We start from the raw sequence: 15,148 nt of genomic DNA on the forward strand, positions 1-15,148 counted from the left end.
ATTGGCCACATGGTCTCTACCTTATATTTTTAAACACATTTTGTAACATCCTTGGGAATACACAGATTGTCTTACCCAGACAAAAATGATGAGTATATAAACGAAACATTTGGTCTGGCGTACTACACTGTAAAAATAAAAAAAGAAGATGTGGTATGATTGCCAATGAGAAAACTCTCCACAAATGACAAAGAAATTCACAACTATAGGTCACTGTACGGGCCTTCAACAATGAACCAAGCCCATACCGCATAGTCAGCTATAAAGGATCCCGAAATGACAAATATAAAACAATTCATACCAGAAAACTAACGGCCGAATTTATTTACAAAAAATGAACCAAAAAATATGTAACACATCAATAAACGACAACCACTGAGTTACAGGCTACTAACTTGGAACAGACACATGCATAATACAGAAGCCTAGTAATGCTTTGATTAATTTTTATAACTCGACGTATAAGATAAAATACATGAACAGCAATATACTTGTAATCATACTGACTTTTATTTGATTGTATATAACTCTTGGTATAACTATCATCAAGGTTTTATCCGAAGGTTGTAACATCTTTTTTTGGACACCAATTCTGAAAATATGATTTAAATGTAGAGCTCTGATTTGTTATCCACATATAATATTATATATACGAGCACTCGAGTTTAAGATATAACTGCATTGAGGTTATAACATCGTTTTTTTGGACACTGAATTCTGAAAATATATTTAAAATGTAGATCTCTGATTAATTTCGTTATTCTCACATGATATATATACGAGCACTCGAGTTAAGTTATAACTGCATTGAGGTTATGACATCGTTTTTTGGACACTGATTCTGAAAATATGATTATTAATAAAATGATTATGTAGATCTCTGATATCGTTATCCTCATGTGATATTGTATATACGAGCACTCGAGTTATGATATAACTGCATTGAGGTTATAACATCGCTTTTTGGACACCGATTCTGAAAATATGATTAAATAATTACATTAGATGTATGTTTCATTATAATATTTTATTCTGATTGGCTAACTGCATATCACGTGTTATTCCGTAAGCAGCGGTTGCATTGCTCTATGCAACTTTTCATTCATGATAACACGTGCTCCAACAATAAAGTGCACAGGTGAATTAAATAATAAAATATATAAAATTCGTGTTTTCATAATCATAGCTAAAAAATGTAATTATAAGTATTGAATGCTTCTTTTTGTAACTTTATAGGGTTGTAAAAGCGTTGACCGTGCGTACATTTTTAGAATGAAGCGCTTCCGCGCTTCATACAAAATGTACTTCGGTCAACGCTTTTACACCCTAATAAATTTACAAAAAGAAGCATCCAATTCTTAAATAAACTCGTCATAGATACCAGGACTAAATTTAGTATGTACGCCAGACACGCGTTTCGTCTACAAAAGACACATCAGTGACGCTCGAATCCAAAAAAGTTTAAAAGGCCAAATAAAATGTAGATCTCTGATTTCGTTATCCTCATACGATATTATATATACGAGCACTCGAGTTAAGATATAACATCGTTTTTGGACACCGATTCTGAAAATATGATTAAAATGTAGATCTCTGATTTCGTTATCCTCGTATGATATTATATATACGAGCACTCGAGTTGAGATATAACTACATTGTAATCAGACTCACGGAAACAATGTGGTAGTATTACTAAGTTTGTGAGCCCTCAAAACTCCTCATATCCTAGGATAGTAGTTACAAGTGCAACTGAACAGTGCAACATTAGTACAAACTGTAAAATAAACAGTTGGAAAAGTGCTGAGCTCATCATATCGGTAAGTAGCATAAAACCCTAGAAAAAATACTAAATCAACGTGAATTACTGAATTTCATGGTTTGTTCTTATGGTGTGTTGTTGCAGGACAGTTAATGACGCTTTGAGTGTTTTGAGAACTTGCAAACAATGTTAAACCCTGACGCATTATTTTTGTGTCTGTGCAAAGTCAGGAGCCTATATAGGTGGTGGTCTTTGATTGTTGTCTGCCATGCATATTAGTATATTGTGTCTGTCACTTTAGCATTGTTAGTCTATGGTTTTTGGAGATTGAATATGTCACGTAGTAGCATCTAGAGCTTGCTATATATACGGTATGGGGTTTGATCATAGTTGAAAACGGTACAGTGCCCTATATTGCATACATTTACGTTTATGTGGCTAGATGTCTTGTTAGCAAGCATACCGCATCTTCTTATTTATATAATTTTTAGTATGTGTAAGATGGTGAAGTACAAGTCGAGATTGTATTTTGGATAAACTACTTTCACAAAATTACAGCTCTTGGATCAAAGAAAATACATTAGAATAGTACTTGTAATGTCCCTCTTTAAATTTGAATGTACCTGATGACTTTATTCTGATTTGTTTGTATTCAATAAAGCGTGACTAAGAGATCGAACTTTTATTTCCAGTTACGGGCGAATTACATCTTATGTAAGAGGAAGGTCCGTTTGTGGCACCCCTATATATACACCTCATACTATTGTGACTTCTCATTCAGAAAATAGAATGTAAAAACAGTTAAAAATGTAGAAAATTTAATGTTATACAAAAAACGATTTATCAAACTACAGCTTTATCCTGTCCTTTGTTGCAAGAAAAGATCCGTAAAAATGAACGAATGTTTGCTGAAAATGTGTTCTTCTTTCCACCAATGGTGGTATCTATTCTATCAATATTTTTCTTCTTGGTATCCATATTTTGAGAGTCTTTGTCCTTTTCATCTATGATTTTCTCTTCCCCGTTCTTTGGTTTTCTATTCTTCAAAGCATTTTCTTCATCCACAGTGTGTAACTCTTTCTTCTCAAAGTCCTTATTATTCCCTGTAACTTTTTTCGCTTTGCTTTTCTTTATATTGTTGTGTTTATTCTTTACATCTAATGTTTTGGCCGGTTTCTTCTTTTCGTTCTTTACACATTCTTTCTCCCTCTTGTTTATTTCTATAAACGTAAGTGTTACAATCAAATAAGTTCATGCAGTTTTAAAATTAAAAATTGAAAATAACGCAAATCAGTGCTATTATATTCAACGAGATACTTATAATGATTAAAAACCAATGGGCAAAAAACGTTTCAGTTTTTTATTACATGCACCAGTTATTTCGGTATTAAGTTGATATCAACTATTTGATCCTGTTTTAATTTATATGTTAAATCAACTGAATTTAAGAATGTTTTAAACAAACATTTTGCACGAAAGCGTCATCGTCACAAACAACTGGATTATAAGCCACTGGATATTTTCACCGAATCATCCATTTTTTACGAAGATTTTCTGCGCACACCTGACAATCTTAGATTCTTGATATTTTTATATTTTATTTTTATTATACATGTTACTAAACAGGGTATGCCATCATAATTTTGTATTTCCTTTTATAATATCGTACTGTATAACTATTTGATTACCTCATCTATTGTATATGTATTTGTATTGCATGTTTCTCTGTAAACTTGTATTTCTAGTTGGTTTTTTTTTTAATTTCTAGTTTTTTACATTTAAAAATTTTGGTTAAAATAAAAATTTGTAAATTTCGAGTTTGTATAATGTTTCTTTCATTATTGGCAAGTTAATAAGAAAACATTGCCCTATATGGAATCACTGAAGGAGAAGAACCCCGAAAGTGTCTATTTCAATCAAATAAATATGTACCTTTCTCCAACATCTTTAGGGTTTTTTTCTCCGCCTTTTTAAGTAGCTTCCTCCTCTTTTCTTCCCTCTTATGTTGTGCTTGAACATCCTTGCTGTACCTTTTCATTATCTTGTCTACTGCTTTGAAATACAACTGCACAACTTTTTCCTCTTCTTTAGCGATTTTCATTTTTATGATCTCCTCTTTCTTTGTTGTGCTATTTTCCCGTTTTTTGTCCTTTTTTGTTTTTTTGCTTACAGCTCCATTTAAATCAAAATTCTGGACTGTATCCTATAAAAAAAATACCATCGTTTTTGTACTCCTAGATTTTATTCTTTTCCCTTATCGTTTGGGGAAAGTGTCTTTAATATAATAACTCATAAAACATTAAAAAAAAAAAACCCAGGCCTTGAATTTCCAAAATATTGGACAGAACCACAGACTTCAACAACGACATCAGCACCTCCCTACTCCGAACCAATAAAGCGTAGACAACGAAGAACTAACAATACAACATATGGCAAAGAAAGTCAGACTGTAAAATCACAGCAACATGCGGTAAGGTACTAAACCAGTTTTACATGCTCATAAATCTAATTATTATATATCGTGTATTATGTACAACAAGACTTTCGCCTATACTGTCGATTGAAATTGACATATGCAAAAGATAACATGAATGACTTATTATACAAAAAAAAAAACAGATATTGGACAATGCATTTGATCACACCAACCATGCACAAATACCCCACTCCGCAGAAGGAAAAGAAACACTATATACATGCAAAAAGACATTATATGGCGAAAATAGTCAGATTTGGTAATGGCACACGACATGTAGTGTTCGTGTTCATATGTCGTAAAAGTAAAACATACAATTAAAAACCTTTAAAGTACAACAACCAACAAGATGACCATTATAAGGGGGAGGGGAAGCCAGCACATAATTAGAGAGCAGAATAAAAACTTGCTACTTCAAGACGCTTGCTTCAACAGGTTCCAGCTGTCATGTTTAAGAGGTACATGTATATTTCTTCAGAACTTTGTAAATATATATCTTATTTGCTAAGGGTAAACAAAGACACATCATTTACCCTGATCTGAAGTCATAAAACTTAAGAGTCAGTTTTTTGTCATGACTTATACTCCAAAATCAACCAATCAAAATGCTGCATTTTATGTTCCGAACATGATTTTTGTGCAACGAGCACTGAGCAAAGTTTTATGACTTCAACCACCTAGCTTAATATTTCTCAAGTAATAATTCTTTTTATTGTGATGTTGCTCAGTGCTTTTCATTCCAGTTATAAAATATTTGCTGCCGGAAATTATCAAACAACCGTTGTTAAATCTTACATCAAATAGTAACATTGAGTTGACTGACCGCTAGGTATTTTGAAAATGAGCAATTTAAAAACCGGCAATGAATAGAACCTTTTGTAGCAAGTTTTTACCAAAAATTTATATATAACTATTTGATCACTTTCACTTTTTTTCTTAAGAAAACTTGCAGCTGATGATAAGGAAGAGAACTATTTTAAATCAAACAAAAACATGAACAGAGTACTTGTTGTATCCTTAATGTTCAGTGGCAAACATTTTGTGTATATTCAGGAGAGAGAAGAAAAAAAAAAGACTTTGGTCTACTGTATTATTTCACAGTCGATCATAAGATTGTTACTGTCATCAACATCTTTCCCATTCTAATTTACTAATCTTTTAATTGTACCTTAAAAACATATCTGGCATTTTTCAGTGTTTTCTCTGTTGATCCTAGAAAATGAAAAAATAAAACTTAGTAAACTGAAATATGAAGATGAAACATTAAATAATTCTTAATATCCAACTACTTCAAATAAATCGACTTTACAATTTACTGATGTTAAATGAACGATCAAACACTGTTACTGTTTAGCTCAGAGTAAATCATGAACATAAACCAAGGAAAATCTATAGATATAACTGTTAAAACATATTGTTTTAACTATATTTTTAGCAGAAACAAAAAAGAACAAAAGTATATTACAATTCAATTAATGGAGATTTCATACGTGTGCATGACTTACTTGTGTTTCGTCCATTTTGCTAAAATTTAACGAATAAGATAAATTTAAACTGAACGCAAAATAGAAACAATGCGCAATGAGATTCAAGAAGTACCGTAATTACCTGCTGCTCGCATTGGTACTCTCTGCTGTTCTACTTCGTTTAGTGCTTCCCCTAGGTCTTTCAATATATCATCTACACACTGAGTGTCGTCTGGAACTGTCAATACATTGTCATCTGTTTCTATGTTTTCTTCTGCTGTTGTGTTCTGATCTTTTAATTTATCTAAATGGAGAAACAGGCCTGTGTTAGTCTTGTATGATTTTTAATTTTAGTTTCTTGTGTATATTTCAGAGTTTAGTATGCCGTCCATTATCACTGAACTAGTATATTATACATTTTTGTTTAGGGGCCAGCTGAAGCACGCCTCCGGGTGCGGGAGTTTCTCACTGCATTGAAGACCCATTGGTGGCTTTTGACTGTTGTCTGCTCTTCGGTTGGGTTGTTTCTTTGACACACCCCCCATTCCCCATTTCCATTTTCAATTCTATATATCACAATGATCTTGAACATTGGGAAGATAGCAGGTATATTGTACATGATGAGACAACAACCTAACAGCTCAAATAAACAAAAGTGTCTGATAAGTTTAAGTGACCACTTGTATAGACGCGAGGCGATGTTGACCTTGACATATTGTAAGGCTCAAGTTCGAAACAGAAAACCAGAATGACATTTTTTATCTGAGAAAGATCCATCATTATGCATTGAACTTTTACTTAGGTTTGACTAAATACAAAAATATCTACAATTTGTCAATCAATTTAGTTCTATACCCAATAGCATCTTTATAGATATATTTAAAAAAAAACATAACGTAATCATTCATTCATAGGTTAAAGGAAATACTAGTAGTGGTCAATGAATTTACAAAAGAATCATAAGAGACAATCTTGATTTTGTTTTATATTCAGAAGTGTAAGCTAGGGCAGGGGAGGGAGACTATTTGACGGACATACCTAATTCCTTTATCAATGCAGATTCCATGTCTTCAGCTTCTCTAATGTCTACCTCGACTACAGTCCACTGTTCCAGTGTAAATTCAAACTGTGCAACACTTATAATGGCTTCACATAAGCCATTCGCTGCCTGGTGTACCTTCTTTTCTTGGTATGTTAACTCCATACTTATCCTGTTGATTGTGGAGTCAAATGATAAAATTAAAAATGCATTGTGGAATCCATTGTAACCCCTCTCCTATATCCCACTTTTAAAAAATAAATCTGCTTGATCAACTAAAGATAGTATGCTTGTATCTTATAGGACTACTTAATGTATTGTATAAATGAACACATAAATCTATGTTAATTCTTAAACATTCAACGAACAATGCATTTATTCAAAGTTTAATCAAATTTATCCATCCAAAATGTAAGTTTGCTAATTTCCATCTTTTCAAATGGCATACAAACCCCGAAACCACGATAACTGTAGTCAGAATTCAAAATTGATACATATCTTATATTCTTTCGTCTTTATATTCGAAAATCTAGTAAAATCGAAACTTAAGATCTACTTTGCTGATTATAATAAGGACCAGAACGACCAGACAAAGAGAAGCTTGGATTTGTTTTGCATGCCTTTTATCTGAAACTACTACTGCGGTATAGTTATCTCGGATTTTAAGGTCAAAAGTATATTCAACATATTAATATTAGCAATTTGACACATCAAATTAGCACAAAATATATGGAAGTCTAGAGGATTATCAGCAAATTAAAGATTTCTAATAAACACAACAATCTCAGTTCCAGACAATGAAACAGATGACTTACATTAACTTACAGATTACGAAGTGCTGAAGGTTTTAGAATGGAAAACAGAACAAAAATGCATAGTACATGGTTAAAAGGTACAATAAAAAAAACTCACCACACTTCTCTTTCGATTTCGACTATCTTCTTAAAAGCTTCACGGGATCAATCTTAATACCTCTAAAAAATTATTCTTTTGCTTCTATCGGCGATACTTCGACGATAGCGTTGGCAGCGGAGATGTTTATGACGTCGAAAAGAATGGAATTAGCGCAAGCGCAACGTTTTCCATGATTCTTATTCTGTGGTAAATATTATCAATTTCGTGCATGGTATTTTAATCATATCCCGCCTTACATAGCGATGGAGGAGTCCGTCCGTATGTATGTCTGTTCGTTCGTAGTTTTGTCGCGTTTTTTTGTATCCGCCTCTGCGCTTAAAAACTGCTGAACGAAACTTTATGAGACTTTGACTAAATATTACTGAAATTATTTACTTCTGTGCCTATAATTTCATATTTATCATTTGACTACATTGATTTTGTGTTAACTTCTGGAAGACATTATATCTACACACTATAGTAAACATTTGTATCCGCTACTATGGAACGCCATAGCTGTCTGATGTGTCTTTTTTATTGCTTTTCCACCTTCGTATAATAGAAAAGCAATAAAAAAAGACACATAATACAGCTATGGCGTTCCATACGCTTCTCTGCCTAAATTACATGATTTTTTTGGCAGATTCTCAACCATATAAAGCTAGTGTACTCTTTCTCATTGCTTTATATTGAGGTTACCTATATTTTTATCCATGATTCGTCTTAAACCCCTTATAACAATTTATTTAAATTTCTCACAATTTCAATCATATCATTGTGACATGTCTTTTAATAATTTCATGAAAATCTTTGTTTTTTCTCTGTAGCCAATAAGTGCTTTTGCTAGAGGTGAGATTTCATTTTGCTATAGCTCTGCTCGCAGTAATGCTAGTTTTTATCAAAACTGTCAGAGGCCTATTGCTAGTTTCTTTATCTGAGTTCATCCCTGGTATTTTGTTAAGGTTGATTTCATGGATTTGGTTCGCTCTTTCATATTATGTGTATAGTGTTGTTCGGACTGTTTTAAGTTGATATGTGTAGTGTTCTGTGGACTGTTATACGTAGGTATGTTTAGTGTTGTGTGAACTGTTGTAAGGCCGTGTTCACACCGAACGCCATGTACAGTAAACTTGTTTACAATTAGTTTAATGTACTGGACATTGGTTTCACATTAAACTTGTTCACATCTATACACCTTGTTTAATTACCTGTATACATAAGATTTGTTCACACTTGTAAACTCTATGTCATTTAAATGTTCATTACGTAGAACCGAATGCAAATTAAGTTTTCGGACAACTTTTCTAGCAGTAAGGGAACGACTATTTGACTTTAAATCCGGGGGATGGGGGGAATGGGGTATCGATGGAAATATTCCGAACCCCGATTGGATAAAAAAAAAAAGGTCCTACAGATGATACAAAAATATTCTAAATCAAGAGTTTCCCCATACATTATTATATAGTGTTAAATGTTGAAAAAAGACATTTATTACGAGCATCGAAAAAAAACCGGAATAAAACGTTTGCGCGGAAAAATTTCTGGCTCAGACAAATTTACAAAATACCGCGCCCCTTTTTTTAAGTTAAGTGGTTGCTTCTTTATGAAAGACGTTTTGATGATTTGCAGTAGTTTAAAAATAATAAAGATGTCTCGATTATATAAGCATTATTAAACGTAGGCTGCAGCAGCGTGCTTACGGGCGAAGAATATATTTTTATTCTCCTAAAGCCAATGCATTACATCGGTACAGAGATTGAAGAAGAAGGAATGATATATTAGGGATCACTATATTCCTATCTTTTCTGGTTTTTTCAAATGGTATTTCTTCTCCAAGGAGTATTTGGCAAAGGGAGGGGTAATGTTTTGGTTTTTTTTTTTAGTTTTAAGGGTAATTTAACGGATCCGAGATACATGTACTAGACAAACAATACATTTACCTCACACTTTTTAAGTAATGCATTTATGAGTGCAAGTCAAGTCGATTCGGAAATGCCTTATTTTTCAAATGAATTATGTGTTCGGCAATGATGCTGCTTTGAGTCTTGATAAGGGCTAATAAAGCTACGTTAAGTTTAAAAAAAAATATATATATCAAGTTTAGACAAATATTTCTGTAAAGAACTTTATTAATAATTGTTATAAATATCAATTTTATTCACAAATTGTTTCTTCCTTAAATAAACACGGTGAAACTAATGTTTTAAATGCCTAGTTTTGTGTACACTTAATCTAAACAAGGCCTACATCTGTACATCGAGTATCGACTTCACATACCTAATATTCCAAAATTTTATAAAATGTATTAAAAAGCTGGATGAAATTAGGAAGAGGACAGACAGATATACCAAAAACCTTTTACGAAATTAGAAAACAAATTATTTGGGGGAATAAATACATTAAATTTAATAACAAATGTCTTTTTTTTTAAAAATTGGAGAAAAGGTAACTTGATTTATATAAATGATGTTTAAAATGAAAATGGGCAAATTTCACAAAATGCAATTTTGCAAAAATTGAAAATAAATCCAACTTGATAGCTGAGTTGACATCCCTAAAAAAAAGCAATTCCAAAAGATTGGTTACAATGTCTTAGATCAGAAAATTCAACGAGAAGTATAGTCAATATAAAAAAACAATATTTGTCAATAAGTGGTAATTATATTGACATTTCTTTTTTGTCAAATAAGTTATTATATAACAGTAAAGAAAAAAATTGTGAAACCTATTGGTATAAATTTATGGTTAAATTTTTTACCATTACAGACAGAATTTCATTTGAAACCATTGTACAACTTTATTTTTTACTATTTAAAAGAAAATAAATTGAAGATGTATCGATGGAAACTTTTAAAAAGCATTTTACCTACTAAAAAGTTATTATTTAGATGGAAGGTAACAGACAATGATTTATGTAACAAATGCCTTACTGAAGAAGATTATCAACATTACTTTATGTCATTTTCTTTTTTACACGATTTTTGGAAAAAAAAATCATAATTTATTGCAAAAAGTAAATATAGAAAAAGATTTCACATTGAAAGATATTGTTTTTGGCTATAAAATATCTGATAAATATTACTTTGGCTTTAACTTTCTTATTACTATTATTGGGTTTTCAATTTATAAATCCTACTATGTAACGATCAGAAAATGAAAAGAAGTTGATGTTTTTTGTCTATTCATTAGAGAATTTAAAAAACGAATGTATTATTCAAAGAAGTTAAAAGAAGATAATTTTTTAGTTAATGTTAAGATACATTTATTAGATTGATGTTTTATTTATTAATATAATAGAATTGAAATTTATATGTATTCTTCACAAGGAGCTTGGACTTGTTGAAGACAATGTAACAAGCTACTGATGGAAATAATGGAATTTTGAAAATAAAAAATAAGAAAATAGGTCTTAAAGTCATATGAAACCTCACTGAATTAAAAAAAATATATGATGCATATTTTTTTTATAACAAAATGGATAGTTTTCATTATAAAACTTATGTACATATACTTTTACTGAAGAATTTTGTTAATTTGCCCTCATTTAGAACTGAGAAGTTTGCCCTTTTCAATTGCTTGCTTCCAGGAAGCAATTCGCCGACATTATTTTCCGTATGCAATTGACCTTAGCGTAACCCTACTCGTAAAAATCCGGTGATAGCAATACGCATGGATCTCAGTCACTGAAATAAACTATTATCTGATTGTACATGTTATACACGTTCTCAATATTCATGCTTCTTTGTTGATTGCGTAAACCCGAACGTGTATAACATGTACAATCAGATAATAGTTTATTTCAGTGACTGAGATCCATGCGTATTGCTATCACCGGATTTTTACGAGTAGGGTTACGCTAAGGTCAATTGCATACGGAAAATAATGTCGGCGAATTGCTTCCTGGAAGCAAGCAATTGAAAAGGGCAAACTTCTCAGTTCTAAATGAGGGCAAATTAACAAAATTCTTCAGTAAAAGTATATGTACATAAGTTTTATAATGAAAACTATCCATTTTGTTATAAAAAAAATATGCATCATATATTTTTTTTAATTCAGTGAGGTTTCATATGACTTTAAGACCTATTTTCTTATTTTTTATTTTCAAAATTCCATTATTTCCATCAGTAGCTTGTTACATTGTCTTCAACAAGTCCAAGCTCCTTGTGAAGAATACATATAAATTTCAATTCTATTATATTAATAAATAAAACCCCTGAGGGTTTACGCAGTATATATTGGACGAGTGATGTAGTCTTTCGGAACACCGGATGTTAGTCGGAACACTTCTGGTCTTTCTATGACCACCTTTCAAATACATGCGCAATAGCTATGACCACCTTTCAAATGCATGCGCAATAGCTTACAAATCTGTTGAATATGCATTAGCATCTTAAGTTGCTATAGAGATATTTTACGTATGATCTGAAATTTATTATGATATAATATTTTCTTGCACACGATTACAAGCTGCTAATATTAACCTACATGCGTATTATTTTAATTAGTCAAACGATGTAACCAGCTGTGTTTAGATATGAGATAAGATTTCATGTAAACAATGCGCTTTATATTCTGAACGAGAATAATTCAAAATAAAATCTTTAGAAAGAGTTTTAGTAGCACTTTATTTTAGATTTTACGTTTAGTGAAGATGTACATGTTGTAAAAAGCAAGCTATTTATTTTTTTATACTGAAATTAAAGGGAAGTCTTTCTTTCATATGATTAAATTGCAGTTATTTTTTTGGGTTAAATATTGCAACTTTAATAAAAAAAAAAAAATGGTTATTAAAAATAAAATTAAATAGATATTGAATATGAAAAAATAAAATATTTTGAACGAAAACAATTAAAAATAATGTCTTTAAAAAAAGTATTAGCACTTTTTGAAATTTTACGTCTAGATAGACCAAGGACATGGAAATATAATCATAAATACGTGCCTCAAATAGGTGTAAAAACGAGGATTTAAAAAAAATCGTTTATTGAAAATAACGTTAAAATTAATTATGAAAGTTATGTCCGTATTTATTTTCATTAATATTGCAAATTTATAGTTATTTTCTTTGTTTAAATATTGCAACATTATTTACTTTTTTTAATAACCTCTGAATCCTTTTCGTCATTAAAATGCGACTGATACTGAAGTATAGATATTCAATATGAAGGGGGAAAAAATAACCGTGACTGAAATCTAAATCTAAAATTTATTTTAAAAAAATACACATTTGACCATGCAGATGTAAGAAATGATACTTCAAGCAATGAAACAACGAATTAAATGTGCCACTTTAATTACGACTGATAACCTAAAAATGAATCATGCATACATTTTTAGCAGACTTAACCAGGTCGGCGATAAGATATCGAATATAAAAAAAGAAGATATCGGGTTTGGTGTCAATGAGACAACTATCTGCAAGAAACCAAAATAACACAGAATACAAACTATGGGTCACCGTACGGCCTTCAACAACAGGCAAAGCACGTACCGCATAGTCGGATTTAAAAGGCCCCGAAATGACAATGTAAAACAATCAGTCAAAAAAGAAAATTAACAAAGTCCGTATCATCGTATGCGTAACTTAGTTGCTCACCAGAGGAACTTTACGCAAGCGTTTAAACACGCGTTCCATAAGTTTGAAGTACGTCGAAATGCAAAGGTATACGCTTGGTGAACGCTTTTACTTCAGGAAAATTTTAATGGAACATAAAAAAAATCATTCAGCTCAAGCGTTTGTCAAACGTATATACATGTACCTGTAAACTGCACGCACATAATATACATGCTACACGAGCGTTGAAAACGCTACAGATAAGTTTTAGACACGTTACGGGCACATTGCATACAAAAATACTCGTCGCCTTAAAGCTTTCATGTAGGAAAAGAAGTCCGATACGGGTGAAACTTCATCAAACCTACAGAAGATATTACATCCTCTCTAACCATGCAACATGGGACTAGACATAGAAGTACAGGAACTACTCACATTAGTTTGAGCTGTACAAGATCTACAAAAATGACAAAAATATCCCGCCTGCCTCAAAGGTGCATATAGGATCGACCATGGTCCAGCACTAATGATACAAATACCAACCAGAGTTACAATGACGTGGTAGTAAGTCTTTAAAGGCCACCGAGCAGCCTCCAAAAATGAAAAAAAACTACTATTTAGTCGGCTATTAAATGCCCCGACCATTAAGATTTAAAAACAAAAATCAAACAAAACTAAACAGCCTTATTGATAACAAAATAATTTACGAAAACAACTTGACCGACATGAATTATGAACAACAACCACTGTACTACATGTTTCTGGCTTTAGAATGGACATTGGCACATAAACAATGTAAACCCAACCCTCCAAAATGAACCAAACCTTAAGGACAACACATCGCAAGAAAAAACTGTAAAATATCAGTTGCAATTCGCGTCCCTAAAATTATGGGTACGGTGCACAATAATCACTTACATAAAAACAATAGACACAAATCACTGAAATAATCGCACTTACCGAAAGCTATTTCAAAGCTAGTGAACATGTAGACGAACCAGTGGACATAGACGGACTGGTAAACATGTAAACAGACGGGCGAATGTGACAGACTTATTGACAAACATTCACATATAGACAGACCTGCAGTTGGGAATGTAGGAAGACCAGGAGAAACGCTAAGGTACGCTTTACGCACACCCAATACACGCTTTAAGCTCGTTGTGCACACGATACAGATATGATTGACAGGTTGAATGCATCAAAATTACTAGCGTTTTGGTAGCCTGCGTGCATGATTTTTTTTTACCTCGGCGGACGTACGTTGGATCTATACGTTGATGTGTGAAGCCGGTATTACATTATTTAAACCACTAAACAGGCAATGTCAGTTTCTAATTCTTATGCACAACAAAAGTAATCTTCTTCTTCTTCTTCCTTTGTAGTACAGGCCTCCCAGGGGAGTATTATCGTACTGTTTTATGTACATGTTCGATGTGAGAACAACAAATGTGCGGGTAGGTGCGAAATATCTACAGTGAAACGGTGATTCTTTAAAATAAGGTTAAAAACATGGTTGGACATCTATCGAAGCTGGACCACTTGCACGCCCCTTTTGAATGAATCAAGGGTTGTGCAGCTTACTAGTTGTTGTGGCAGTCCATTCCAGATTCTGATGGTGTCTGGGAAAAACGAGTATCGATATACTTGAGTCCTGGCAAAAGGAACAAGGAATCGTTCTTTGTGCCCTCGTACTGTTGTTGTTACTAGCTGTAAGTTTATAGATGGTATAGCAATGAGTTTGTGCACTACCCTATAAAACATGATGGCTTTACATTTAGCTCTTCTTTCCTGTAACGTATCCCAATTTAAAGTTTGTAGCATTGATGTTACACTGCTTGTTCTTCTATAATCATTCAGTACAAATCGTGCGCATCGTCGTTGTATGGCTTCTAATTTGTTTATATTGTCCTTAGTAGCTGGATCACAGATGGTGCTAGAGTATTCCATGAGTGGTCTT

The 15,148-nt window shown here is 32.3% G+C and overlaps 2 protein-coding genes across 2 annotated transcripts; both read right to left on the minus strand.

Moving 5' to 3' along the window:
* Positions 1-2,560: 2,560 nt before the first annotated feature.
* On the minus strand, positions 2,561-5,458 carry LOC139486527 (uncharacterized). The gene is made up of 3 exons (XM_071271439.1): positions 5,404-5,458; positions 3,692-3,962; positions 2,561-2,979 (listed from the first exon to the last, which is right to left on the minus strand). The coding sequence occupies exons 2-3, from the start codon at positions 3,858-3,860 to the stop codon at positions 2,603-2,605; spliced, it is 546 nt and encodes a 181-aa protein (XP_071127540.1). The 5' UTR covers positions 3,861-3,962; positions 5,404-5,458; the 3' UTR covers positions 2,561-2,602.
* A 269-nt stretch (positions 5,459-5,727) lies between these two features.
* Positions 5,728-7,812, minus strand: LOC139486544 (uncharacterized). Its single transcript, XM_071271460.1, has 3 exons — positions 7,653-7,812; positions 6,740-6,912; positions 5,728-6,005 (listed from the first exon to the last, which is right to left on the minus strand). Exons 2-3 carry the CDS (start codon positions 6,903-6,905, stop codon positions 5,824-5,826), a joined length of 348 nt encoding a protein of 115 aa, XP_071127561.1. The 5' UTR covers positions 6,906-6,912; positions 7,653-7,812; the 3' UTR covers positions 5,728-5,823.
* Between the last annotated feature and the right edge of the window lie 7,336 nt (positions 7,813-15,148).

The sequence above is a fragment of the Mytilus edulis genome, chromosome 1 (genome assembly GCF_963676685.1).
Source record: "Mytilus edulis chromosome 1, xbMytEdul2.2, whole genome shotgun sequence".
NCBI classification, from domain to species: Eukaryota; Metazoa; Mollusca; class Bivalvia; order Mytilida; family Mytilidae; genus Mytilus; species Mytilus edulis.